Source organism: Chlamydomonas reinhardtii, chromosome 1 (genome assembly GCF_000002595.2).
Source record: "Chlamydomonas reinhardtii strain CC-503 cw92 mt+ chromosome 1, whole genome shotgun sequence".
Lineage (NCBI taxonomy): Eukaryota > Viridiplantae > Chlorophyta > Chlorophyceae > Chlamydomonadales > Chlamydomonadaceae > Chlamydomonas > Chlamydomonas reinhardtii.
Window position 1 is genome coordinate 2,865,650 of NC_057004.1, and position 23,588 is coordinate 2,889,237.

The window sequence follows — 23,588 nt, forward strand, 5'->3', positions numbered from 1 at the left end:
TGGGGGCAGGGAAACCTGGTTGGTGGGTAACGGGTGCGGCCGGTAGTCTCTAGTTGGGCGGTTGGGTACCGTCTCAAGTAAAGGGGTCGGGTTGCATGCGCTCGGTCAGATGCAAGCATAGCTGCGCAGTGTTACGACCCTGACAGCGGCAACAGGGCCAAGTTGCAGCAGCCAGCAGGCGGCAGCATGCAGCATCAGGCGCCCTGGAGAGGGCACACAGCCACATCGCCAGTCGCAGACCCGATGTCACACGCCGTACACCGTCACGGCCAACCTCGCCAGCTCTGCTTCAGTCCGCCTAAACCCAATGCCACTATCAGTCCTAACCTGCACACGTTCCATACGTGATCACTTGTATTCAGGATTACAGGTGGGGGCAGCATCAGGGACGCGCCCCTGCTCAGCTAACCAGCATCGCAGCCCCGTCCTTGAACACGAGCAGCAGCACGCTTCCCTTGCATGCAGGCACAAACGCGCTCCGACACAGAGCACGCGACGACATACGGTAGTTGTCGAGTGTCCCGTATGCAGCCCTTGAGCTGGCTAGATAGGAGTTCAGCCAGCCAGCCAAGACTCCTCACACTCCTCACTCCTCAGCCTCATGACCTTGTGAGTCACACGACAACCACTCAGCATTTTCCCCCCGCTTTCTACCTCCCACTCTCTCCTCGGCCTGCCTCAGCGGCTCAGCGCCGCCAGCACCCGCTTCTTGGCCACACGGAACTGCAGCACCGCCCGCAGCCGACCCGCCTCGCCCCCCAACTGACTCAGTTCCGCAGGCGGCAACACCGGCTCCGCCTCCTGCTCCGCCTCGGGCTCCGGCCCGGCTGCTGTGTCCACAGCCGACCCCGTCGCGCCAGGCGCCGAGCCCGCAGCCAACTCCGTGGTGCTGCTAACGCTGCTTGCGGCAACCCCAGCTGCGGCAGCAGCAACGGCCGCCGCCTCCGCGGCTCCGATGCCCGCAGCCGCTAGCGCGGCCGCCTCCGCTGCAGCCGCCGCAGCCGCAGCCGCGGCTGCCTCCGCTGCGGCTGCACGCGCTGCCGCTCGCGCCGCGCGCTCCTCCGCTCCCGCCTCCCATGCTTCCCAGGCGCTCAGCTGGGCGAGCGCCGCCTCGTCATCCTGCAGGCTGGTGGCCGCGGCCCGCAGCTGCGCCGCACACACCGCAGCCACCAGGCGGCTGGGCGACGCCGCGGCCGGGCTGGTCTGTTGCTGGTCCGGGAGTCGAGCCCGCAGTGCGGCAAGCAGGGATGCGAGCGCCTGGGAGGTCGCGGTAGGGATGACGCCGTCCTGTGTGAGCGGCACCTGGGGAAGGGGTGGGGTTTGGAACGGTAGGCGAGAGAGATAGCCGTAGGGGGGAGGGGCATAACTAGAACAGTAGGTGGACGAAGTCATCGCCTGAGGACGTAGCTAGTACCGCAACCTTAGCCGGATATTGCAACCCATGTGAGATATCTTTGACCGTTCAACTTTCCCAGCAGTGTCGTAGGTCCTGCGACCGCCGCCCACCTGTTCAAGCGAGCCTGGCGCCGCGCTGATGCTGCGTGCTGCCGCACGCACGTCCTCACGTGATGCCGCCGGCAGCACTCCCGGCACGCCGCCCGCCTCCGCCAGCGCCCCCACCGCCGAAACCAAGTCCTGGACCACGTACCTGCAGCGGTGCGTACACACACAGCGTCAAACCATATTAAATCATGCGAACGATTGCGACCGGGTTCCGTCGCAAAGCTGCCCTCAGCCATGGAGACCGCCGCATGAGGCCTAGCTGCTGCCCTCACACCCGGATCGGCGCACAGCACCCCTGTAGCCCCGCCCCTCAATGCGTCAGTGTGTCATTTGCGTCCTCCTCTGTGCCCTGCCACCCCCGCCCGAGCCCCGCGCCCACCTGTCGTGCGGGTTGCCCTCCAGCTGCACGAAGCCGTACCGCTGCAGCAGCGCGTCGTTGCTCTGGGAGCCGTAGCTGATCAGCAGCTGCCCGCCGCGCCGCACTGCGAGCCAGGAGGGCGACACGCTCGTTTACAAAATGCCGTACGGAACATAGCCGATGGGTGACGAGTTTCGACCCAGACCTCGCCCATGATTGCGCGCAACCAGAAGCGGGGTGAGCAGTGCGGCGCGCGTGTGTGCGTGCGTGTCAGTGTGACGACCGGTACTCACCCGCGCCGCCCGCCATGATCCGGAACTGGTTCTTCCACGGCGCAAACACGCACTCGCTCTGCGCTCGGCTGTCATGGTTGAACATGTCGATGAAGGGACACACGCTGTACAGCACTGTCCCGGGGGCCCCCGACGCCGCCTGCTTCGCCTCCGCCGCCTGCCACGCCGCAGGCAGTCCCAGCCCCACCAGGGCTGCGGGCGCAAGCGCGGCCGCGCCGCCGCCCAGGCCGAGTGCGGCTTCTGCCGCCGCCACGGCGGCGGCGGCAGCCGCGCCGGCAGCCAGCTTGAGCGGTGGCGGCGTTGGGAAGTGCGGTCCGGCGAAGGTGCGGGAGCGCACGCAGCTTAGCGCCCAAGCCAAGTCGTCCGGTCCCAGGCTGCGGCGGGCCAGGTGCGGGCGCAGCGTGGCGGCCAGGCGGCCCCACTCCTGCTGCTCCTCCAGGACCTGTCCGGCACGTTTCGGTGCGTTTGGCGGTTGGAATGAGGGGCTTGAGGCCACGTGGGTACGTCCGTGCCCGGCGTTGCCGTGCCGTACGGTGTGGCGCAATCTGCCACGCCCCACAACCGCCGTTCAAGACTGGGGTGCCTGACACCCCAAGTTTTCAGCCCAGGAGCAAACACACGCGCGCCTGCGCGCTTCACATGCACAGCGACGGCCCCTTCCCTGGGGATTTCAAGACGGTGCACGCGCTGGCCCGTCGCACCTGCTCCTCAAGGTAGGGGTACTGCAGCGCCCGTACCGCCTGAGTGGGCCACGTCGCGGGCAGGTCCACTGCAGCGGCGGAGGCGGGCAGCGCCGGCAGGTAGTCGGCGAAGCGCGAGGCGGGCCCCAGAGAGCGCTCGTGCAGCAGCTTGAGCGCCAGCTGGGCATACCAGGGAAGGCCCACCCACACATCCTGTCCGGGTGTGGTGAAAGTGGTGTACATCAGAAGAGCGGAGGTGACGGGGATGGTGTTGGGCAGGAGCAATGTGTTCGGGTGTGACGGCTGCAGATCGGGGACATTTAAATTGGGATGTGGCGGGCGCACCGGTACTCACGTTGGGCACAAAGTCGGGGAAGGGGCAGCTCTCGCCGGGCTTGACGGAGACGGACGACTGCAGTTAGGGATGGACGACGCAGCAGGGCATGAGGCTGGGTTTGCGCCATTGCCAGTGAGCAACATGAGGCATCTACAGTATCCAGAACTGCTCCCGAATAAGCTGTTAGCATGTGGAGGGCGTCCCAAAAGCGTTATCCGTTCATGGTAGCAATCACCGAGGAGTCCACGAGCTTGGAGACGAACGGCGTCGCCGCGCAGCACTGGCACGCCCTGCCCCTCCTCGACCCGCGGCCGCGCACCTCCAACGGGACGGCAATCAGCGTCTCTCCTCCGTTCACGTCGGTGGTCGCGTACACTCCACGCACACCGTTTTTCACTTCCGGGCGACACCCAGAAAACTCAATTTTATTTGCGATGGCCCATTGAACGAGCCCCAAGAGCCCAGAGTCAGCATTCTTCGACTGTTTTGCATTTGGGTCTGGTTTACGGATTGCTGGAGCAGATGGCGCTGGGGCCTTCACGGCCCGGCAGAGGTTATGCCTATCATCGGTCGCTGGGCCGCGCTGCGTTGCGCGCAGCTTTCGTTGTAGCATCATGTGTGCAGTGACGTCTATCTATAAAACACAAATCGTTTTTGTGAGGTTGATTGCGCCATCTCAGCGGCACGCCACGCGTACGGCAAGCCATACCGCAAACGGGTAGAATGCGCATGGATTTCCTCACGCCGCTGCCTCTGCTCTGGCAGCTCATAAATGGTCCGATGTCAGGTATAACGACCTTGGGCCGTGCTTCCTTGCGCACACACACAATAACACAGCCAATCGCACCAATGCCTCTATGCCTGTGGCGACGCATTGCCAGCGTTGCCACTATGCAACCTCTCCCCTCAATGCAACCCGTTCCCGTGTCCCTGCAATCCGTCCGCCTGCGGCTCCTCCACCTCCCATGCGCCTTCCTGCTGCTGCTGGGCTCCTGCTCCAATTCCGTAGATCGATGCGTACCGCTGCTGCAACCGCGCACTGGAGGCCTGGTGTGCTGCCAGCAGCGACCGCCGGGCCACGTTCTTAATCTCAAACACGCCCTGCGAGCAACAGACGACAGCCATCGAGAAAGGCCCCGTTTAACGGTAGCAGGTTCAAGCACACAGGACGTCGCCTGCTTCATTCATAACAGCAACTCCTCAAAGCACCAGGCGCCCTCACAAGGGCCACCTCCACCGTCCTCCACACGCATCCTCCTAATGCTTCTGCCTGCCCAACCACCTTGCCCCTGCGGTTCGTCTGTGCTTACAGACGCCCATCTCAGCACACATGCGCACGCAACACACGCACCTGTGGGTCCTTGCTGCTGGCGACGCTGACCCAGTCCCACGCCGCCCAGTTGTTGAAGGGCAGGTTCTCGGGGTCCTCGCTCACCATCAGCCCACTGATCTTCACCTTGTGCTTGCCGCTGCTGGTGGCCTGTGTTGGCGGGGCGTGGATTCGGTGACGGGTGAGGGTTGTGCATGGCCTCAGGAGATAATGAGCAGTTAGTTGAAGAGGACACCAGAATGACGGGCATCGGCGCGCAAGACGCTAGCGAAGACCTTTCATCGGCGACCTTCGCAGCAGCGATTCTTCTGGCCCGCTCAATCAATGCCTGCAGCCCCACGTCACCCACCCACCTCCAGCACTTTGACCACGATGATGCAGTCCTCCGCCTGGCTGACGCGCCAGCCGTGCAGGAAGGTCTGGCTGTTTCGCTGGTCGTGGTGCCCGTCCAGCGTCCAGGGCATGCACTTGCAGCCGCCCTCGCAGCTGACGACCGCCTTGCCCATGCTCTCGTACGAACGCAGGTAGCCCAGTTCCACAGTCAGCTTGGGAGGCGGACAAAGCAGCAGAAGGGGCGAGCGGCGTGTTGAAAAGGAAAAGAGGGGCCCGGCGGCATTTCCGAACTAGCCAACGGGTGGGCCCGAGCCTGGGGCCCAGGTGCCGATGAGTGTGGCCCCACCGGCACCGACACAGGCATGCAGGAGCACCCAGTCCGTGTCGCGTACCTCCTGGCGGCGGATGGCGGTGGAGTTGGTGTTGACCTTGAACTTGATTTCGGCGCCGGGGGCCTCGGCAATGAAGCCCCACTTGGGCAGTTTGGCGGTCTTGCCCTCGTTCACCCACTCAAAGCCCTGGCGGCTCAACACCTGCAGGTGGCGGTGCGGGCAGCCGACGCGTCATGTGTAGGACGGCATGGGAGTCTTCCCCGAGCTCCCCAGGATCAGGCCACCTGCCCCGCTCCGCCCCTCTGAGCTCCACTGCGCCCCGCCGCTGCGCGCCGCCCTCCCCACCGTCTGCTGCAGCGCCGGCCCGATGAAGCACTTGTCACTGCGCGACTCCAGGTTGTGTGCCAGCATGGGCGGCGGCAGCGGAGCGGCGATGCGCTTGGCGTCGGCCTCACTGATGTTGTAGCCGGACGACACCTGCACACATACACACACAATACACACGTGTTACAAACATGACAGACGTCGAAGAGTGCGAGGTACCGCATGTCTTGCTTAAGAAGCGACGCCCTGGCTCATCCCTGCTCACCACAGACAGCAAGCTACAAACTCCCAAATGCTCTATTGCATTGGGTTTGGTTGAGTTTGGTCTGGTACATACAACTCTCCCTCCCCTCCCCTCTTGTGCGCCCCCACCTGCGCCCAGGCGTCCAGCACCAGCTGCGCCGCCAGCTCGCCCATGACACGGTGCCCGGTGTTGCCGTCCGGGTGCACCACGTCAAAGTAGAAGGCGCGGCCCTTGAGCATGGCGTCGATGAAGTTCTCGTGCTGCAGCCGACCGTTGTGGTCGGCACGCGGCCGCTTCACCGCGAAGCCGTCGGCGCCTGTCGAGCCGGCGGGCCGGTGGGCGGTGGATTTTGCCCTTGATCACAGGTACACTTAAAATACTGCGCGCGCGCGAGCCCCCATCAGCGCATCATGTACGCAAGCACATCCCTCATGCTGTCCGGCTCACCCTCTCGCATGAGGTGGTAGCAGCAGGCCTTGACGCTGAGCTGCTGCAGGCCGTAGTAGGCGCCGAACTCGCCGTGCTGCCGCTCGCTGCTGACCCAGAACTGTCCCGTGCTCTCCACCGGGATCTGGAACCAGCGGTAGGCGTGCATCAGCACCACCGCGGGCCGCCGCGGGTACTGCAGCAGCTTGCGGATCAGCCGCTCGAAGGGCCGCCGCACCTGCGCACCGCCGTGTTCGACACAGCGTCACAGCCCTGCTTGGCTAGTGATCGGCACGGCCAGGCGCTCACACAGACAGGCGGTCCATCACGACTGCAGCCCCTCATGTAACCGCCCCCCCCCCTGCAGCCAACCTCTCCCCAGCCTAACGCCCCGTCCCAACCCTGCCCGCCTCCCTCTCCCGCCTTCCGCACCGCGTTGTTCATGTGCGGCATGGGCATCTCCTCGTCATTCACGGCGTACTCCAGGATCACGATGTCGGCGTTGGCGGGGACGTGCACGTTGTGGCAGGTGCTCATGTAGGCGCTGCTGGTGCCGGGCACCGCGCCGTTGTTCATACGCACGCGCTGGGGGCCGCCGGGAAGCTGCGCCTCCAGGATCAGCTGTTGAGCGGGGCGATGGCGGGGACAAGTCCGTGGATTCAGCACAACGGCAGGGCGCGGCATCATTGCCAGGGGTTTCGGCCCACAGCTGCCCATTGCGCACAGCGCAGTTGGGACCACCCTTGCAGACTCTGTGCGGTTGTACCATATGTCGTACTCACTGCATGCCCCATCGTTTCCCAGATGATCCGTAAGCCCGCCCCCCGTTCTCCACTCCTCCCGTACTCCTGCTCCGCTCCTGCGCCTCCCTCCTTCCCGCACACCTTGAGCCAGTAGGGGAAGGCGGGGGCATCGAACGCGCCCTGCCCCGCCGCGATGGAGCCGCCAATGACGGCCACGGTGAGGTTGTCGCCGTCGCGGTAGCGCTGCAGCGCTGCCAGCAGCCGGCCCCGGTCGCCCAGCGCGCTCTGGCCCAGCTGCCGGTGGTGCGCGTCCATCAGCATGCGGAACAGGCCCGGCCTAAGGGGGGGATGCGGGGAGGGGGTTCTGAATTGTAAGGATGTGCAGGGGGAGGGGTGGAAGGAAGGAAGGAAGCGGGAGGCGGGGAGGGGTGCGACGGATAATCAGTGGCGGGGCAGTTGGCATCGCGAAGCTTGCCCTCCCTCGTTCGGCCATGCACAGGCGCACGGCATCATGAGCTATCTCCTGTGCACCCTCACAGGCGGTGTTGCACCGCATCGACAAACCATGCCGCGTCCCCGGCCCGCCCCAGTCCCTCGCGCCGCTCCTCTGCAGCACTCACTTGTACTCGTGCCTGTTGCAGCCTGCGCCCGCGAACTCCACCATCCCCGTGTAGCGCAACCCGCACTGCCCGTCGGGCGCAGTGTTGGTCGTGTTCTCCACCAACCCTCCCATCAGGAGCCAAGCCGAGGCTCCCAGGTTCGTTGTGTTGGGCTGCCCAGCAGCTGCAGCCACCGCCTGCGCCGCGGCGCCAGCCAGCGGCGGTCGCGACCGCGTCCCGCCGCCGCCCGTGCCACCCGCCCCTCTCCCTTCCAGCCCGTCTCTGGCGAGTTCGGGCCCCAGGAGAGAGGTGGGGTACAGCAATGCAGGTAGCAGCAGGAGCAGCAGTGCCAGCTGTGTTGGAGAGGTCAGGCAGGGAGGCGCCAGCCCGCCGAGCAGCCGCCCCCGGCCGAGTGAGCAACGCGCCCAGCGGAGCCTACACAGCCGGCCGCCCTGCTCCTGGCCTTCGCTGCCAGCTACAGACTGCGGGCAGCTAACCCCTGATATCGTGTAGGCGCTGTGCTCCTGGCGCCGGTGTGGGAGCTGCCTTCCCGGGCCCTCCAGCACACGCCCGCTCGTGGACGGGCTGTCTGGGCCGCATTCCGCCGCCTCCGCCATGCCGCCTAACAAGCCGCTGACGCCGCCACACTGCTACGGGCCCGCCGCGTGTACGTCTGCAGCTGGACACTGCTAGCGCCCGTGGCTGCTTCTAGCTGTGGACGCGGCGTGGCGTTGCCCTGCACAGTAAGAAGGACAGTTGGCGGGGTGAGCTGGGTGGCTGTCACGCCACGGTCATCCCACCCACTGGGCGCCTCTTCAGTATGGTTAGAGCTATTGTAGCATGCTTGAACAAGTGACCTGGTAACAAGTTGCAAGTAGTCCCGCATGGAAGTAGGGGGAGGTAGCAGTTGAAGCAGCTTACGAACGTTGTTTTGATGCCAACAGTCGCTAATGCACATGTGCAACTAGAAAAACAAGCAAACGAGCTTTCGGGTAGGCTGTCCGAGCAGCTCAGACCCTGACATCCGCCCGCTCTGCGTTATTAGTATTGTACCATACCTGACAATGATCACAGGCAAACCAAAGCTCCAATCATGCTATGTAACTGGGTCAAAGGCAAGCGAGCTATGAGGAGCGCATCCGACGCTTCAGTTCAGGTTGACTGCTTGTTGTCAGTGTGCGCAACAATGTAGATAATACTATTCATATACGTTTAACATATGAGGTGCTGTCTAACTTATGAGTTCCGGGTACTACCTGGCTGAGGAGGGCAGGCACGCCGCAAGGGCTGAAGGGCCATGCATGGACTGAGCCTGGCGCGACACCAGCCTCTTAAGAAGCGAGGGTTGCAATCTTACCAGCAGCCGATGGCCCTTCCTTGATCTCTTTCCGTATTCTCGGTGCGTCTGGCCTGGCCCAGGACTAAGGAACCATTAACCCCTGTATAAACAGGTGGTAGACACCCGAACTCGGGGCGCCTCACACCATTACACCCACACGCTCAATCGTCACACACATCCATACGACACGGCCCCGACTCGAACACCTCCTGCACAGACGTACTGCACACTATCGACCACACAGAGTGAAACACTGTCATTGAACGCGCCTCAAGCCAGCCGGTGCCGGTGTGCACATGCCCGGCTCCCGCAGCCCCCTCTACCGACTCGCCTACACGCGCTTCACCTCCACCCGCACCCGTTCATGTAGCGGCCCGCTCCCGGGCGCCACCAGCACGTGAGCAAATGAACCGCCCGCGCCACCGCGCGACAGACGCCCCGGGTTCACAACCACAACCGGCGCCGCCGCCGCCGCGGCGCAGCCGCCCGCCGCCACCAGGCCCGGCGGCGCGGAGGCGGCCCAGGACTCGGGCCGCAGCACCTTTGCAAAGGGCGCCAGGTCGGATGGCAGTAGCAGCAGGTCGGGCGCCGCAGCCAGTGACAGCTGGCTGTAGTGTGAGGTGTCCAGGCACGTGCCCAGCGGGGCGGGGTACAGCGGGTAGAAGCTGCGGGCGGCGGGGGGGGTAGGGCGGCAGCGGCGCAGGAGCGAAGCGTGGCAGTACTTCAGCATCGCGTGTCGTAGCAGCAGGACAGGCGCCTTGCACTCTGCGTCACCCCGCCTCTGATACCCCCAGTCCACCAATGCACGCATCTACCGTTGTTCCCCACTGCCCTCGCGCCGCACCTGCGCTGCCCCAGCACGTGTCCGGCCAGCGCGGGCAGGCGCTCCACGGGCGGCGCGCCGGCGGCCGCGGGCGGCACGCGCGCCAGCTCCGCCGCGCTGAGTGCCTTGAGCACATCGCCCGAGCCCGCCGCCACCACAAGCGGACCCATGGTCGCGGTGGCGGGGTTCTGGAGCGCCACAACCTTTGCGCAGCGGGGTGAAACGCATGCAGGCAGGTGAGCACCCGCACACGGAATCATGGATGGCTGCTGCGCAGACGCGGCCTGGTCGCAGAACGCGACGCTGCAGGTCGGTCGAGGAGCTTGCGCCCGCGGCCCGAGGCGCCAGGCGAGCGAGCGTGAGGGAGACGGAAGCATACACACCTTGTCGGCAGGCCCCACGGCCGCCGCAGCCGCGGTCATGGGCGGCTGCGGCACCACCGGGACGGCGGTCACGTCGCGCACCGCCGGCATCAGCGCCAGTGTGGTGGAGGCGCCTGCAGGATTGCACAGGGGGCGGCGTCAAGCGCTCGGTAACATGGACAGCCAGCCTGCGATAAGCCCAGGACTCCTTGCACCAACAAGCCAAGGACCTCCCGCATCTCGCGGCGCAGGGTGTAATCACGGTACTCCCGCGCAAAGTGAGCCGAGGTTGCCCTCCCGTGACCCCGCGCACTTCCTCGCTATCGGTGCCCCTCTGGTCTCCAATCCCACCTGCCGCGGTGCGCCAGGCCGCCAGGCGCCGCAGCACCTCCTCCCGGAACACGGCCTCGGCGGTGCGGTCGGCGGAGCCCGAGGCCAGGCCGGGGTGCTCCGCGTCCACAAAGGGGCCCAGTAGCATCAGCACGCCGGGCGGGGAGGCTGCGAGGGGCAGGCGGCAGGCGGGGATTCGGGTTTGGGGGGTCAGGATGAGGGTCACCCTGTCCCTTTCCATATCAGCCCCCTTCCCATCGCTTGCACAGCGTCTCCGGACCGTTGCTGTGCATGCTCTCCTGGATATCATTTTCTTATGCAAACCAGCCGCCTGACGAGTGTGGGGCACACAATGCACTGGCACCCACACTCTCACACGCACCGCTGCAGGCGGCCAGCAGCTCCTCCAGGGGCGAGTACGACAGGTCATCGCTCAGGCAGAACGGCCCCGCCGCCACCACCAGGCTCAGCCCGCCGGACCGGGCGGCCTCGGGCAGCGCCGAGGCGGCGGGCGGCGGCGGCACGTGCGTCACCAGGCGCTGCGCGATGAAGCGCGAGCCGGTGGGGTTGAGCCCGTAGGCGCACACCGACTGGCCGGGGAACAGCCTGCAAGCGGGCAAGGCCGGGGACGGCGCATGTGGCCATCGGCATCGCGTGAGGGCAGTCACAGGTCGGTGTACTGCGCGTAACCCCGCATCGGGCGGATGAACTGTGTGTCCTTTTACTGTACCGCCCATGCATGCACCTAGCAGCGCCACGCCTGCCGTTCCTTCCTTCCTTCCTTCATTCCTGCCACTCCCTCCCTCTCGCTTCCTCTCACCTGTATCCGGGCAGGCAGGACACGTCCAGGCGCACGCGCGCGCCGCCGCTGGCCTCGCGGCAGCCCTCCAGCAGCAGGCTTTCGCCGTTCAGCGGCGCGCCCTCCGCCTCCGCCAGCACGCGGCCCGCCACCCACACCGGCTGGTGGCTGATGTCAGCGACAGAGTGCTGCAGCGGCTGTGCCGCGCCGGCCACCTCCTGTACCGCCGGAGCGGCGCCGCCAGCGCCGGGCGTGAGCGCGCCGCCGGGTGTGGCGCTAGCCGGCGGCTGGGGTGTGCCGGAGGGCGCTCCGGCAGCGGCCGCCTCTGGTGTGGCAGCAGGGCCAGGGCCGGGTGTACCGGCTGGAGCGGGTGTACCGGCGGGCGCGGGTTGGGTGGGCGCGGTGGCACGCGTGGTTGCCGTCACGGCGTCTGCAAAATCCATAATCCGCTCATCCAGGGCGGCGATCTGCAGGGAGATTGACGAGTTGGTGATGTTCACTGGATGTGTGGGGGCGTGAAGCTCCATTGCACGGAGCACGCACCGCCAAGCTTTGCCTTGCCTTGCCTCGCCTCCGCCACATCGCACCCGCTGTAGCCCGCCTGGTCCTTCCCCACGCCATCCTGTATCATCCCCAGCATACCGCTTCCGGCCCGTGTGCCTGCCAGCCGCACCTTGCTCTCCAGCACCTCCATCATGAACAGGTACTCCCCGCCGTCCAGAGCCGGCTGGCCCAGAGGCCGCACAGCCACCCCGCCGCGGCCGCTCGCTGCCGCCGCCCCCGCGTTGGGCCCAGGCAGGTGCTCGTTCAGCGATGCCATGACCTGACCGCGCTGCGGGACCAAGCATAGGATGAAGCGGCGGGCGGACAGCCAGTCAGCGCGAATCTGCCGGCCGCTGAGCGCGCAAGGAAGTCGGAGCCGCACTTGCAACAATAGGAATGCGGTAAGCCTCGCCCCCTTGCCGACGTACGTTGGTGCGCATGGAGAAGGCACTTGGTGGAGCGGGCGTGGCGGCGGCGCTCCTGACGGCCGACGCCGCAATGGGCGTAGTGGCCCAGGCGCTCTGCGAGCCGGGGGGCGGCGGCGTCAGCGCGGAGGCGCGTGGCGCCTGCTGCGCGCTGCCGGGAGCACCGCCGGCCACGGGCTTGATGCCCGACTTGGATCCGGTTCCGGGGTTCATGGCCGCTGGATCCAGCGCCTGGCGCTTGGCGCTGGGCGTGGGGAACTCAATCTTGTCTGGCAGGCTGTTGTGGGACGACCCGGGAGCAGGGTTTGGGTGGGGGCGATGTTGCCAAGGTATGTGCAGACTGAACGCAGCCACAGCTGAAAGAACTTGTGCAGCCTTGCTGTGATGACGGCCGGGTATGGGCGTTCTTTGGTGCAACTACCGTACACATGCCACATGCTGTCAAGTTAAGATGCACCGCACTCACTCTTCCCATGTAGGCTTGGCGGCTTGGGGCAGGATCTTTGCCCCGCTAGTGCCCACGCCTGCCCCACGTGGCTTTGCGTTCTCCTTGCGCTGCTCCGTCTCCAGCCACTCCGAGAGAGTTTTGAGCCGCTGCGCCGTGACGTCCATGCTCCAGTCACTGTACGTTGTAAAGGCAGCAACGAAGGGGTTTGGGCGATTGAGGTTTGGGTGGCGGACAGGTGGGGTGACAAGCGAGGCGCCATTCCGTCCTTTCGTGCGACTGGCACCCACAGCCAGGTGAGCGCTGAAGTTACCTGACGAGCGCGAAGCTGTCATACTGGTTCACGAAGCCCTCTGCCGAGATGTGCAGCTGCGCCGCGATTTGCTGTGCGCGAGCTATGAGAGTCGCATCCAACTTGTAATTCTTCGCCGCAAACGCCTTCTCCATGGCAGCTATTTGCGACTGAGCTGTCGCAACTGCCATGATGTGTATCAATAGGTGCGCGCAACCTGAGTCTGGTCTGTGCGGTGACAACAGGCCCGCGACAGCTCCCGCCCTTTCTAGGAAGCAATGTATCCAGCACACAGGCCGTAAGCTAATCGCTACTAGAGATTCATGTATGTCAATATCACTGGGCTCGGCGTTGCGCTCTCATAACGAGTCCCAAGAGCGAAATCCGGCCACTGGAATCGGGGCATGTCCAGTCGACTCGGCCAGGAGAAGAGGGCGGTAATTTTGCATCATATGTAACAAGCAATTGTATCATAATTGCTACTGACTTCGCTAGGAGCCAAGCCTATTGTGGGCAAAGCTTCCATTCATTTCCGAGTCTTCGTTCGACCCTGCATCCTAAACAGCATTAATTGTCTTGTCTAGAATCAAGGATGTCCAAGGGAGTCTTCCAGCCAGTCGGTGAGCGCGGCGAAGTGGTGCCCGTAAGGGGAAACGTCGGCGCCTTCCGACCGTCGCGCCGGCAGGCCGCAGGAAGCTTCCTTGTTGAATTAGCGCGCTGGGAGTCTCGTGTGCGGTTTGTACCTGTAGCACTTGGTTTCTGCCTTTGGGTCCTGCTCGGGGCGCCACCACGGCCTGTAGGATGCGGGCTGCGTTGGCGTGCACATGGGTGCTGACGTTTCCGCCTAATGTCTTCCTCGGCACCATGCGGGCGGACACGGGCGGCATTCATGGATAGGGGTGCACTCTCACGTTTGCGGTCTGGGCGGGGAAACACGTACGGTATGCGCTGGGCGTTGCAGGGTGCTCCGCCGTGGTGCTCCGCCGTGGTGCTCCGCCATTACTCCCGTGTCGGAATGTACGTGCTTGCATGCAGGCCAGAAGCGGCTGACAAACATCGCGGTGGTGCGGCTAAAGAAGAATGGAGAGCGGTTCGAGATTGCGTGTTATAAAAATAAAGTGGGCGACTGGCGCAGCGGCATGTGAGTGGGGGCTCAGGCCGCAGGGATAGGGCTGGCGACGGCCCAGTTGCGGCTGCGGATTGTGCGCAGGGGTCAACACACAGCGCAGCGGCCGGAGGGGCGGGGCACGGCCACAGCGCAACACGCTGTGTGTCTCTGGGGTTTGGGTGGCGGCGTGCGCAGATGCAGCTTAATGCTCTGCCGCTCGCCTCGGGTGTCTTGGGCCCCATGCCTTACCTGGCGTTACCCCGACGCCACAAGGCCCGCATCCCCAACCCCACCACCCCACCGCCCACCGCAGTGAGAAGGACCTGGATGAGGTCCTTCAGACCACCACCATTTTCCACAACGTGGGCAAGGGCGTGGTGGCCAAGGACAAGGAGCTGCAGGTGCGGGCTAGGGGGGTGGGGTATAATAGGGTGGTGGTAAAAGGTCTTGGGGAGTTGGAGTGGAAGCGGGCGGTTTTACTACCGGCCAAGAACTGGTTGTTGTAGTGTACGGAGATGCACAAACCAAGGGAGGAGTGGGATGGGGCTGAATTTGTGACTTCCATGCTGTGTGCCCACAGGCAGCATTCGGCACCACGGACCAGCACGCCATCTGCCTGGAAATCCTGGCAAAGGGAGAGCTGCAGGTGCGGTGATGCCGATGCAGCTCGGCGGGCGGCCGGGTGGGCTGCTGTGGCTTCAAATGGGAACCGAAGCTTTGGCACTGTGCACAGGGTGACGTGCCGGGTGCGGGGCCGCCAGATGTCACCAGGAGTGCTGTCAACACCTCTAGGGCGGCCCGCCCTTCACGCATGCACGCAGGTCGGGGAGCGCGAGCGAAAACAGGAGTATGAACACCTTTTTAAAGATGTCGCAGGCGTGTTAGTAGAAAAATGCGTGAATCCAAACACCAACCGGCCGTACACGCTGTCAATGCTGGAGCGCGCTCTGCGGGACATCCACTTCAACCTGGATCCAAAGAAGTCTGCCAAGCAGCAGGCGCTGGAGGTGCGTGCGTCCTTGCATGCGTGCATCGGCGTGTGACGGCATATGTTGAGGGTGATGGAAGCGCGCGGCTGCTGCAGAGGACCCAGCCGTACCCCGGTTCATGTGTGGACGCTGGTCCATTCCATCATCGCCGTGCCCACTGCCGGTAGTCAATTTCGGCACTGCTCCCCCGCAGGCGCTGCCGCTGCTGCAGAAGGAGTTCCCCATCGAGCGTGCGCGCATGCGGCTGCGGCTGACGGTGCCGGTGGAGGCGCAGCAGGAGCTGGAGCAGCTGCTGCAGCGCGAGGCGGCGGACGTGGCTGGGCTTGACGTGGCGGCGGGCGGCATGTGTGTGGTGGTGGCGCAGGTGGAGCCGGGCGTGTTCCGGGACCTCAACAACTTCATGCAGGTGGGTGCGCGGGCGGGCGCGCTGGTAGAGGCGGGTAATACGCCCAAGCCCAGGCATCACTTGTTTGAAGAAGGCGATGTTGAAACGGGTTGCGGCGGGTTGGCGGTGGCGGGCGGGAGGCGACGGTGGTGGGCGTCAGCCCAGATGCTTGCACTGTCTCTCATCATGCACCTGGGGCTTGTCGGTGAGCTCGTCGGTCGGCAGCGGCAGCTGCGGCCGGTAGCTGCCTCTGCTGTGATGCGGTGTGAGGGTGTGTGATGCTGTGCCACGCGCCGCTCGCTCTGTAGACCACGGCGCGCGGTGCGGGGCGGCTGGAGGTGCTGAGCCTGGCGGTGATGGCGGAGGGCGCCACGGCCGACGAGTTCGCAAACATGGGCGCGGCGGCCACGCGGCCGGTGGCGGCGGCGCAGCCGGAGGCCAGCTCGTCAGGTGGGCAGGGGCAGGGGCAGGGGCAGGGGCAGGGGCAGGGGTCGGGGGCAGGGGCAGGGGGCAGGGGCAGGGGGCAGGTGGAGCGGTAGGGTTTGGGATGGATTCGAGGCGGGACGCGGGAGGGGAAGATTGACCTGCTGGGGTATGGGATGAGACGTTGGGCCCTCGGTCGCGCTGCGTCGGGAGGCGTGACCGCGGCAATTGTGCCTGACTTACCACGCCGTACACCGGTCTGCTGTGAATCACCGCTAAGCCCTCCGCCGCAATCGCCACCGTGGCCTCAGGCCATGTGGAGCACCGGCCAGTGGGTGTTGGGCGGGTGGGCGAGCGGCCCACCGTGGCGGCGCCCAGCGGCGGTGGCAGTGGCGGCGCGGTGGTGTACGCGCGAGGGCCGGTCAGCGGGTTACCCGAGGAGCACGCCAGCCGGCGGGAGCGCTTTGCGGAGCTGGACACGCTGCAGGTGGGCGGGCGTGGTGGGCGGGCCTGGCTGGGGTGCGGAGGAGTGCCAGGTGCCAGGTGCGGGGTACACAGGTGCGTGCGGGACCCCGGGTGGTAGCTAGGAGCGGGCAGGTTTCACGGGTCATGGAAACAGCCGGTTCCTTGTGGACACTGGGTATGACCCCAAACGATAACAGGGTCGCACATGATCAGTCTCCCCAGCATCCCGTCAAGCCGCTCACACCGTTCACACTTCACCTGGCATGCATGCTTGGCCCCGTACCAACATTCGCCCCCTCACTCCGTCTCCCTGCCCCTCCTGCGCCGCCCCTGCCCCCCACGCCCCGCCTCGCAGCCCGGCTGGACTGTGGAGCTGCGCACCAAGGGCGACACGGTGGAGGCGGTGTTCTTCCACCCCAGCGGCGAGCGCGTGGGCGCATTCGCCAACGCACGCCGCATGGCGCTGCAGGCCAGCAAGGCGGCGGCATGAGGCGGAGAGGGCTGCTGAGTTGGGGCCGACACTTTGAGAGGAGCGGGTGGGGGCGTTATTGAAGGAGTGGGCGAAGTGGCTGGACTTGTTAGGGGCTGGCAGGCATGAATATTACTGATGATTGCAGGAGTCTCAGGTGCAAGTGGATGAGAGTGAATGCAGAGTGTGGAGGAGAAGTCGTGAGGAGAAGTAGAGGTTGGAGGTGCGACGTGACACGGTTGCCGCTGTGTTGGGGGCAGGACGCGGGCGGGCGTAGGCTCGGTCTGCGTGGACATGTGGTTGGTGAGGCATGGCTTACCGCTGTTTGAGCGTATCCTGGCAACCTTGTGGGGGTTGTTTGCGGGAGGCGCGGAAGACCTGAATGATGTGCACCGGCGGACTCACGGCGCATTGTAACTGGCCGCTTGTGCTAGCAATGGCAGCATGGGCCGGTGACTTATGTGCGCCGAGTGCGCCCATGTAATCATTATGATGACGGTGCCTTTGCACAGTTGAGCCAGGGGGGGGGTACGAACTAAACCTCCAGACCCCATGTCCCAAAACCTCCCGACCCCCCTCCGGACCGACCGACCGACCCCACCACCATGCAACCCCTCAAAACCCCCCTCAAAACCCTTTGGTTTTTAGCCAGGTCGGTGTCAATCGACTGCTCTCGGCGAGCTCTACAATTGTGTACCTTCGGTTCAGCTGGAGGCACAACTTGACTGGCAGCCATGCCACACATGTCCATGTGTCCATGGCCGAGCACCGACCCTTCTGTCAGACTACCGGGGCGTGCGCTTAAGCTTACAAATGCGCTGTACATATTGATGTTTGGGATTGTGTGCCGGAAGAGATCGGTGGACTTTCTCCCGGGATCATGTGAAGAATCCCGGGATTCATGTCACGCTCGATGGCCGGCGGCAGCCTTGTCGCCATGACCCACACCAAGCCTTGGCCGTAACAAGTTAGCATCAGTTCGCATAGTCTCCATGACACCAGTGAGAGACGCTCGAGTGGGGCTCTACGCTACTACGATGCCAATGTGGTCGGACATGCGGCCGCTTTCCTGAGGCCAAAGGTACTGCAAATGCTTTAGTATGTGCATGCTAATGTGTGCTAGTGCTTGTGCTATTGGGCGGAGCGTTTAGAGGGGCGTTTAGGGCGCGGAGACGAAATCTGGCAGTCCCACCCACATCCGCGTGACGAAACCTTGGGGACCCCCAACCCCGACGACCGACCCTGAACTTTGAGGGCCCATAACTTTGCAATTACTACCCTGATTGAAACTCTGAAAGTGGATTTGGAGTCCTCTCGTCAAGCTCTTTCGTTTGAGAACATGGGGCCTTTCCCAGTCGAGACTACCCCCCCCCTGGTTGAGCGGTTCTGGAAGTAGGCTGGGGGAGAAGGGGCCTGCAGCCGGGGACACGCCTTCAGTAACTGCCCGTCACCCCTGGCGCACAGCACGCGCAGCGCGACTGGTGTCGAAGATCAACCGGCGGGCGTCCCTCCCAGCGCACCCTTCTTACAGAGACTCAGTCCTGCAGCGCTGTGGAGTAATCCATGCATAAAGCACTGCTTGTGGCGTCGTGCGAGGGGCGACGGAGCCTGATGCGCGGCCAACGACTCGTTGAGGGCGGCTGCTGAGGCGAGCAACGGCCGGTCCAACTTCACCCCGCCCAATGCCCAAACCGCAAGTGGATACCTACACAGTGGTCCATGCCGCATTCACCAAGGCCCTGAGTACTGTAAATTGCTGCCTGGCTGTGGGAGAGCCTCGCGACCATGCACGGTGCGACACCGTGGGTATGCGGGTGAAGGATTGCCGCGGGGACATGGCGCGAATGCCCTTTCGTGGCATCCCAACTAAGTCCCACCCGTCGGTGCCTTTCGAGCCATGGCTTCACTGAGATGGGTTTGCAGGTGCTTGGCGCCCAGCAAACGCATCGCCAGCGGTGCGGTGAACGCGAGTGAACGCCGGGACGGTCCCACCAGGACCTCCCAGCATTAATTCCAGTCTAAAGCTGCACTACTATTTGATACTGCACGGGTTCGAAACTAAACATGGCTTCGCCTGGGCGCATTGCCCAAGTCGTACACCTGTGGCCGATTTCTCCAAAGAAGGCCGCGCTGGCTCCCCTATGTAGTTGAAGCAACATAGACATATCTTTAATATAGCTTAGGTTGCTCCAAGCCTCTGTTTGTGCTCTTGCTGGACACCCCATACCCGCCTTCTGCGGCGTCAGTGTAGGCCTGGGCCATAGGCTTGGCTGGCCCTGGGATAGGCATGTCTAATAGAGGGACAGCGCGGGCAAGCCGAAGGAGCTGGCTGGAGAGCTCCGTTACCAGGTCAGGAGAGGCGCATCGGGAGCGGGCTCAGCATCGCGCCGGGGGGCCTGGAAGGGGGCTTATGCAATATAGAAGACAGATAATGGAGCACAGGGAGGTGTTCTGGATACTCTCAGGCCTTGGTGCGTGCAAACGTCCGGTGAGGGCCGCCCCGATTGGGCTCCGCGCTAGCTCGCTGGGGCGCCCTATAGCCCAGCTCGGCAGCCCATTGGATAGGTATGAAGTCCTTTGAGAGCACTGGCGTGTCGGGCATGACACAACTTGCGGGCGGGAGGGGCTCGGCGAGCCGGTCGCGACTGAAGGTGGTTGCGGTCGCGGAGGGCGGGAGAGCGGATTTCGTCGCGCACGGGCTCGCTCCAGCTGCACTGCCACCTCGTCGTGGCTTCATATGAAGCAAGGCACTCATTGGCTGTGGCACAGCGCGTAAAGTGAGCTGTGGGCGTCGGAAGGGCGCACCGATTTGACCCCTCCCAACCACCTGGGCCCCCAAACCGAGCAGCGCAGTCTCCGCGCTTCGGCCATATCGGAGCCCCGACGCGCGCCATAAGGGTCCCTTACAATATTGGCTTGTCGTCTGAAGCGCAGGGGTGGCCTCGAGGCCCCCCGCGAGCGCGTTCTGGGCCGTTTTCTGAAACACGAAATTTGGCCCCAACCACCTGAAATTGTCGGTCCGCCTTCCTCACCGCAGAAGGCGCTGCGACCTGCGCTCGCTGCCGCAAGAGCTTCTACAGAGCATACTGGCAATGGTTGTGGACGGCGCGCCCGGCGCCCTTGCGATTCTGCGCGGCGTGGACACGCAATGGATGGCGCTCGCGTCCGAGCTCGCAACCAGCCTCCGAGTCCCGCCCACCGCCGCGCCCTTCGACCTCGCGGCGCGCCTTCCTCACGTCTCCAGCCTAGCAATTGTCTCTGACGAGCGCCAGCCGGCCTGTGCCTCCGAACTCGCGGCGCTGCTGGCCCAACTGGCAGGTCTGCCCGCCCTTCGCCACCTCACCGCAACCGACCTGCCCGCCGAGGCCGCGCAGGCGCTGTCCGGGGTTGTCGCGCTGAGCCGCCTCACCTGCCTCGACATCTCCCGCTCCGACCTGCCCTCTGGAGAGCTCCCCGCGCCGCTGCTGCAGCTGCCGGCGCTGCAGGTGCTGCGTGCGGCCGAGTGCGGTCTGGGTCCTCGCCTGGCCGCCTCGGACGACTGCTTGCTCGGCTTGGCGCGCAGCCTACGCTCCCTGGACGTCAGCGGCAACAAGCTGCTGGCGCTGCCGCCCAGCCTGTCCGCGCTCAGCGCCCTCACCTGCCTCAACGCAGCGGGCAACAAGCTGCAGGCCGGCGGCGAGGCGCTGCCGGGACTGGAGGCGCTGGCCGCACTCGCCGAGCTGGACATCAGCGGAAACCAGGGGTGAGAGCCGGGGCGGAGTGGAGGGTGGTCGCACCCAGCAAAGATGGGCTGGACACCGTGGTTCTTGCCTCTCCATATATTAGTGGTGACACACACTCTATGTTCCGCCAAACCGCGAGTTACTCATGCTTTCAAGGACGCCGTGGGAATGCCCTTCTGGATGCGGGCAAGCGAGGGCCCTGCTGGTGCCGCCCCTGAAACTGCACGACCCGATCCGCCCGCCGCCGCCTGGTCTTGCCCACGCTTATCCCCCATCCCCTTCTTGTCCTATCTATCTATCCCTGTCAGTCTGGAGCTACTGCCGCCGGGTTTGTTTGCCGCGAGTGGGTTAACTCGGCTGGATGCGGCGGACTGCGACTTGGCGGCGCTGGACGGCGAGCAGCTGGCGCGGCTGAGCGGTAGGCAGTGCGGATGTGAGGCTGGCAGTTGCAAGCCGTGTTTGTAGGAGGTGCAATCAAGCATTACGGGGTCAATCTTAGACTCCTTTCTGCATGCTACGGTTCTGCAAACCTGGACGATGGGCACTGCTGCGTGTTGACGGTACCGGTACGCGTAATTGTACAGCCGTGCGACACCGGTGACCTTCCGACATTTTCCGCTGGTCTTGACACGCTGCCTTTCCTTTACCTGCACGCTTCTGTCCCTTATGTTACATCGTTGTGGTGCCGCATTGATGCTTTCTCACAGGCCTGCAGCAGCTGAGCCTCAGCGGCAACTGGCGACTTGGCGCGTGCCCCGCTGAGGTGTACGAGCTCCGCAGCCTCACACAGGTGCGCCCGCCGTTTCCAAACCGGCTGGCATTACACCCTTGCGCCCCCAACTTCACAACTTGTTGGCGTGTGCACTTCGTTTGCGTTGGCTTGCATTGCGGTCAAACTCACTGTTCAACCACACCGTTCCAACGCACGCGCTCCACTCCCCATCTCGCACCTCCGCAGCTTGACCTGTCCGGCTGCGGCCTCAGTGGCCTGCCCGAGTCGCTTGGCGCCGCCACGCAGCTGCAGCAGCTGGCCCTCTCCTCCAATGACCTGCAGCAGCTGCCGGCCTGCCTTGCGCGCCTGACACGGCTGCGCAACCTGGCCATCGACTACAACAGCCTGTGCTCGCTGCCGGTCTGGCTGTCGTGCCTCACACAGCTCACGTCGCTGGACGCGGCAGGCAACGAGCTCACAGACCTGCCGCCGCAGATGGCGCCCGCGCTCGGCGGCTTGCGGCTGCTGACGCTTGGAAGCAACGCGCTGCAGACGCTGCCTGCCTGCGTGATGCAGTTGTCGGGGCTGCAGGTGCGGGGGCGTATGGGTGCTGTGCGTGTTGAGGGGACGGGAGAGTCAGGGGCGCCCATACCGCTATCACCGCAGTCGCAACATCATACTCTAAGTGTCATGTGCATCCGTACGCACAGGAATTGGACCTGTCCTGCAACCAGCTGTCAAACTTCCCCGTCGCCCTGTTCGGCACAAGCCAGCAGCAGCAGCCTTGCGCTGCGGGGGCTGCGGCGGCAATGTCGTCGCTGCCGCGCCTAGACTTCCTGTCCATCGCTGGAAACCGCCTGAGCTCGCTGCCTGCGGGCCTGGCCGCGCGCCTGCCACGTCTGACGTGGCTGGACGTCAGCGACAACCGCCTCACAGCACTGCCGGCGGCCCTGGCGGCGCTCACCGGTCTGCAGGTGGTCAAGCTCAAAGGCAACTGCCTGCTGTCGCCTCGGCCACCCGCGTTCAAGCGGTGGCTCGCAAGGTTGCGGAGCTGCAGGCGAGCGGCAGCAGCAGCGGCGGCAGGCGGTGCGGCGGGCACTGCGCCACTGAGCGCTGGCGCGGGCCCTTCATCGTCCGCAGCAGCAGTAGCCAGTGGGCAGGCAGGGCCCAGTGGCCGTGCAGCCGCCATGACAGCGGCAGGGGCAGGGGCGACGGCAGCTGGCGCATGGAAGTCTCGTGCGGCGTTGGCACCAGCGCACCTTGACAGCGACGGCGGAGACGGAGAGGAGGACTGGATGGACACGGAAAGCGGCTCCGGAGGCAGCAGCAGCGCGGATGAGGACGACTTGGGAGAGGACGGCAGAGAAGAGGCGCCGGCCACACAAGCACCAATAGGCGGGCCGTGGGTGGCTGCGCCAGCGGTGTTGACAGCTCCAGCCCTTGCGGCTGGCGGCGCGGCGGGTGCGGGTGGCGTGGAGGTCATAGAGCTTGCGTCCGATTCGGATTCTGACAGCGAGGCCGGGGACGACGGCGACGGCGAGGGGGATGCGGACGTGGCCTGGGAGGATGACGAGAGCGGCGAGGGCATTGAGGCGGGTGACGCAGAGGAGGAAGTGGAGGAAGAAGGGGAGGGGAGCGAGGAGGGGAGTGAGGCCGGTGACGACGGCATGAGCGACGATGGGGAGGCTGAGGAGGAGGAGCACGACGGGGAGGAGGGGGCCGCCGCGGCAGCGGATGATGTCGGGGCCGAGGGTTGGGAGCTGGAGCAGGGGCAAGATGTGGGGGAGGAAGCAGAGGAGGAGCTGGAGGAGGTCCCTGTGCCGGTCCGCCGACACAGGCCGGGTGACGTGGACTGGCCGTGGAGCGGGTGGGAGGAGGTGCAGGCTTGAGCGGTTGAACCTGACCCGCTTGCTGCGCGCAAAAACACGTGTTGTTTCAGTATCCGGGAACTACGGGCGGCGTTGCAGGCTGCGCCAGACTGCTTGTACCATAACGTTGGTTGCTATGTACAGTATTGCAAGGAGAGTGAGAAGCAGCGGGCACGTGAACGGCAGGAAGAATCTTGTATGACGGCATGTGCTAGGCAGTGACAGCATTTGAGTGTGAGTGGTTGACTTGGTACTGAGGAAGGTTTCGGGGATTATTCACTTGCTGAACGCTGGTGGAGGCATTAGCTAGGTACGACGGGGTTGCCGACGCTCACATGTATTAGAGACAAGCGTTTCCATCAACCCTGCATTTTGGTACCGTGCAATGTGCGCCCGGCGGCTCTGCCGTCGTAGGGGATAGCGAGATACCTGCTGCAGCACAGTTGTAATGCCCCTGGACAGTGTATCTTGGCGGCTTCGGCGGACGTCCGTTATGACGTTTGGTATCCGCACTTTAATGACTGTCTGTACGGACCCCTGTGTGGACCAGCTACGGTCTCAACGACTCAACGTTGCCCTGGGAAGCT

General features: G+C 64.7%; 5 protein-coding genes across 6 annotated transcripts; 2 read left to right on the forward strand and 3 right to left on the reverse strand.

Moving 5' to 3' along the window:
* Window positions 1–67: 67 nt before the first annotated feature.
* CHLRE_01g017350v5 (uncharacterized protein) lies at window positions 68–3,643 on the reverse strand. The gene is made up of 8 exons (XM_043058414.1): window positions 3,605–3,643; window positions 3,491–3,546; window positions 3,190–3,246; window positions 2,856–3,047; window positions 2,155–2,596; window positions 1,883–1,985; window positions 1,507–1,648; window positions 68–1,302 (listed from the first exon to the last, which is right to left on the reverse strand). The coding sequence occupies exons 1-8, from the start codon at window positions 3,612–3,614 to the stop codon at window positions 679–681; spliced, it is 1,626 nt and encodes a 541-aa protein (XP_042928328.1). The 5' UTR covers window positions 3,615–3,643; the 3' UTR covers window positions 68–678.
* A 74-nt stretch (window positions 3,644–3,717) lies between these two features.
* CHLRE_01g017400v5 (uncharacterized protein) lies at window positions 3,718–8,713 on the reverse strand. Of its 2 annotated transcripts, none has more exons than XM_043058415.1 (11): window positions 8,561–8,713; window positions 7,524–8,238; window positions 7,045–7,240; window positions 6,593–6,781; window positions 6,182–6,398; window positions 5,863–6,050; window positions 5,512–5,643; window positions 5,227–5,367; window positions 4,855–5,046; window positions 4,523–4,651; window positions 3,718–4,272 (listed from the first exon to the last, which is right to left on the reverse strand). In XM_043058415.1, exons 2-11 carry the CDS (start codon window positions 8,117–8,119, stop codon window positions 4,078–4,080), a joined length of 2,175 nt encoding a protein of 724 aa, XP_042928330.1. In that variant the 5' UTR covers window positions 8,120–8,238; window positions 8,561–8,713; the 3' UTR covers window positions 3,718–4,077. The 2 variants fall into 2 exon arrangements, with proteins under 2 accessions (XP_042928330.1, XP_042928329.1); XM_043058416.1 differs by having other exon boundaries at window positions 8,360–8,713.
* Window positions 8,714–8,827: 114 nt separating this feature from the next.
* On the reverse strand, window positions 8,828–13,253 carry CHLRE_01g017450v5 (uncharacterized protein). The gene is made up of 10 exons (XM_001689877.2): window positions 12,882–13,253; window positions 12,590–12,745; window positions 12,127–12,400; window positions 11,829–11,987; window positions 11,177–11,622; window positions 10,739–10,962; window positions 10,378–10,524; window positions 10,048–10,160; window positions 9,686–9,867; window positions 8,828–9,506 (listed from the first exon to the last, which is right to left on the reverse strand). Exons 1-10 carry the CDS (start codon window positions 13,049–13,051, stop codon window positions 9,173–9,175), a joined length of 2,205 nt encoding a protein of 734 aa, XP_001689929.2. The 5' UTR covers window positions 13,052–13,253; the 3' UTR covers window positions 8,828–9,172.
* Window positions 13,254–13,353: 100 nt separating this feature from the next.
* On the forward strand, window positions 13,354–17,195 carry CHLRE_01g017500v5 (uncharacterized protein). The gene is made up of 9 exons (XM_001689429.2): window positions 13,354–13,480; window positions 13,896–14,001; window positions 14,282–14,369; window positions 14,549–14,614; window positions 14,790–14,975; window positions 15,151–15,363; window positions 15,651–15,792; window positions 16,077–16,252; window positions 16,586–17,195. The coding sequence occupies exons 1-9, from the start codon at window positions 13,453–13,455 to the stop codon at window positions 16,718–16,720; spliced, it is 1,140 nt and encodes a 379-aa protein (XP_001689481.2). The 5' UTR covers window positions 13,354–13,452; the 3' UTR covers window positions 16,721–17,195.
* A 1,558-nt stretch (window positions 17,196–18,753) lies between these two features.
* On the forward strand, window positions 18,754–23,575 carry CHLRE_01g017550v5 (uncharacterized protein). The gene is made up of 6 exons (XM_043058417.1): window positions 18,754–19,048; window positions 19,737–20,441; window positions 20,730–20,839; window positions 21,129–21,211; window positions 21,380–21,724; window positions 21,844–23,575. The coding sequence occupies exons 2-6, from the start codon at window positions 19,792–19,794 to the stop codon at window positions 23,020–23,022; spliced, it is 2,367 nt and encodes a 788-aa protein (XP_042928331.1). The 5' UTR covers window positions 18,754–19,048; window positions 19,737–19,791; the 3' UTR covers window positions 23,023–23,575.
* The last annotated feature ends 13 nt before the right edge of the window (window positions 23,576–23,588 follow it).

Coding starts and splice junctions, on each gene's coding strand:
- CHLRE_01g017350v5 (XM_043058414.1), bottom strand. Junction 3,048..3,189: donor TCCCCGACTTTGTGCCCAAC/GTGAGTACCGGT, acceptor ACACCCGGACAG/GATGTGTGGGTGGGCCTTCC. Junction 1,986..2,154: donor GATCATGGCGGGCGGCGCGG/GTGAGTACCGGT, acceptor CCTGGCTCGCAG/TGCGGCGCGGCGGGCAGCTG.
- CHLRE_01g017400v5 (XM_043058415.1), bottom strand. CDS start 8,119: ATGGCGGAGGCGGCGGAATGCGGCCCAGACAGCCCGTCCACGAGCGGG. Junction 6,051..6,181: donor CTACCACCTCATGCGAGAGG/GTGAGCCGGACA, acceptor CCGGCTCGACAG/GCGCCGACGGCTTCGCGGTG. Junction 4,652..4,854: donor TCGTGGTCAAAGTGCTGGAG/GTGGGTGGGTGA, acceptor CCGCCAACACAG/GCCACCAGCAGCGGCAAGCA.
- CHLRE_01g017450v5 (XM_001689877.2), bottom strand. CDS start 13,051: ATGGCAGTTGCGACAGCTCAGTCGCAAATAGCTGCCATGGAGAAGGCG. Junction 11,623..11,828: donor TGGAGGTGCTGGAGAGCAAG/GTGCGGCTGGCA, acceptor ATCTCCCTGCAG/ATCGCCGCCCTGGATGAGCG. Junction 10,161..10,377: donor GGCCTGGCGCACCGCGGCAG/GTGGGATTGGAG, acceptor GCAATCCTGCAG/GCGCCTCCACCACACTGGCG.
- CHLRE_01g017500v5 (XM_001689429.2), top strand. CDS start 13,453: ATGTCCAAGGGAGTCTTCCAGCCAGTCG. Junction 14,370..14,548: donor CCAAGGACAAGGAGCTGCAG/GTGCGGGCTAGG, acceptor GTGTGCCCACAG/GCAGCATTCGGCACCACGGA. Junction 15,364..15,650: donor ACCTCAACAACTTCATGCAG/GTGGGTGCGCGG, acceptor CTCGCTCTGTAG/ACCACGGCGCGCGGTGCGGG.
- CHLRE_01g017550v5 (XM_043058417.1), top strand. CDS start 19,792: ATGGTTGTGGACGGCGCGCCCGGCGCCCTTGCGATTCTGCGCGGCGTG. Junction 20,442..20,729: donor GACATCAGCGGAAACCAGGG/GTGAGAGCCGGG, acceptor TATCCCTGTCAG/TCTGGAGCTACTGCCGCCGG. Junction 20,840..21,128: donor GCAGCTGGCGCGGCTGAGCG/GTAGGCAGTGCG, acceptor GCTTTCTCACAG/GCCTGCAGCAGCTGAGCCTC.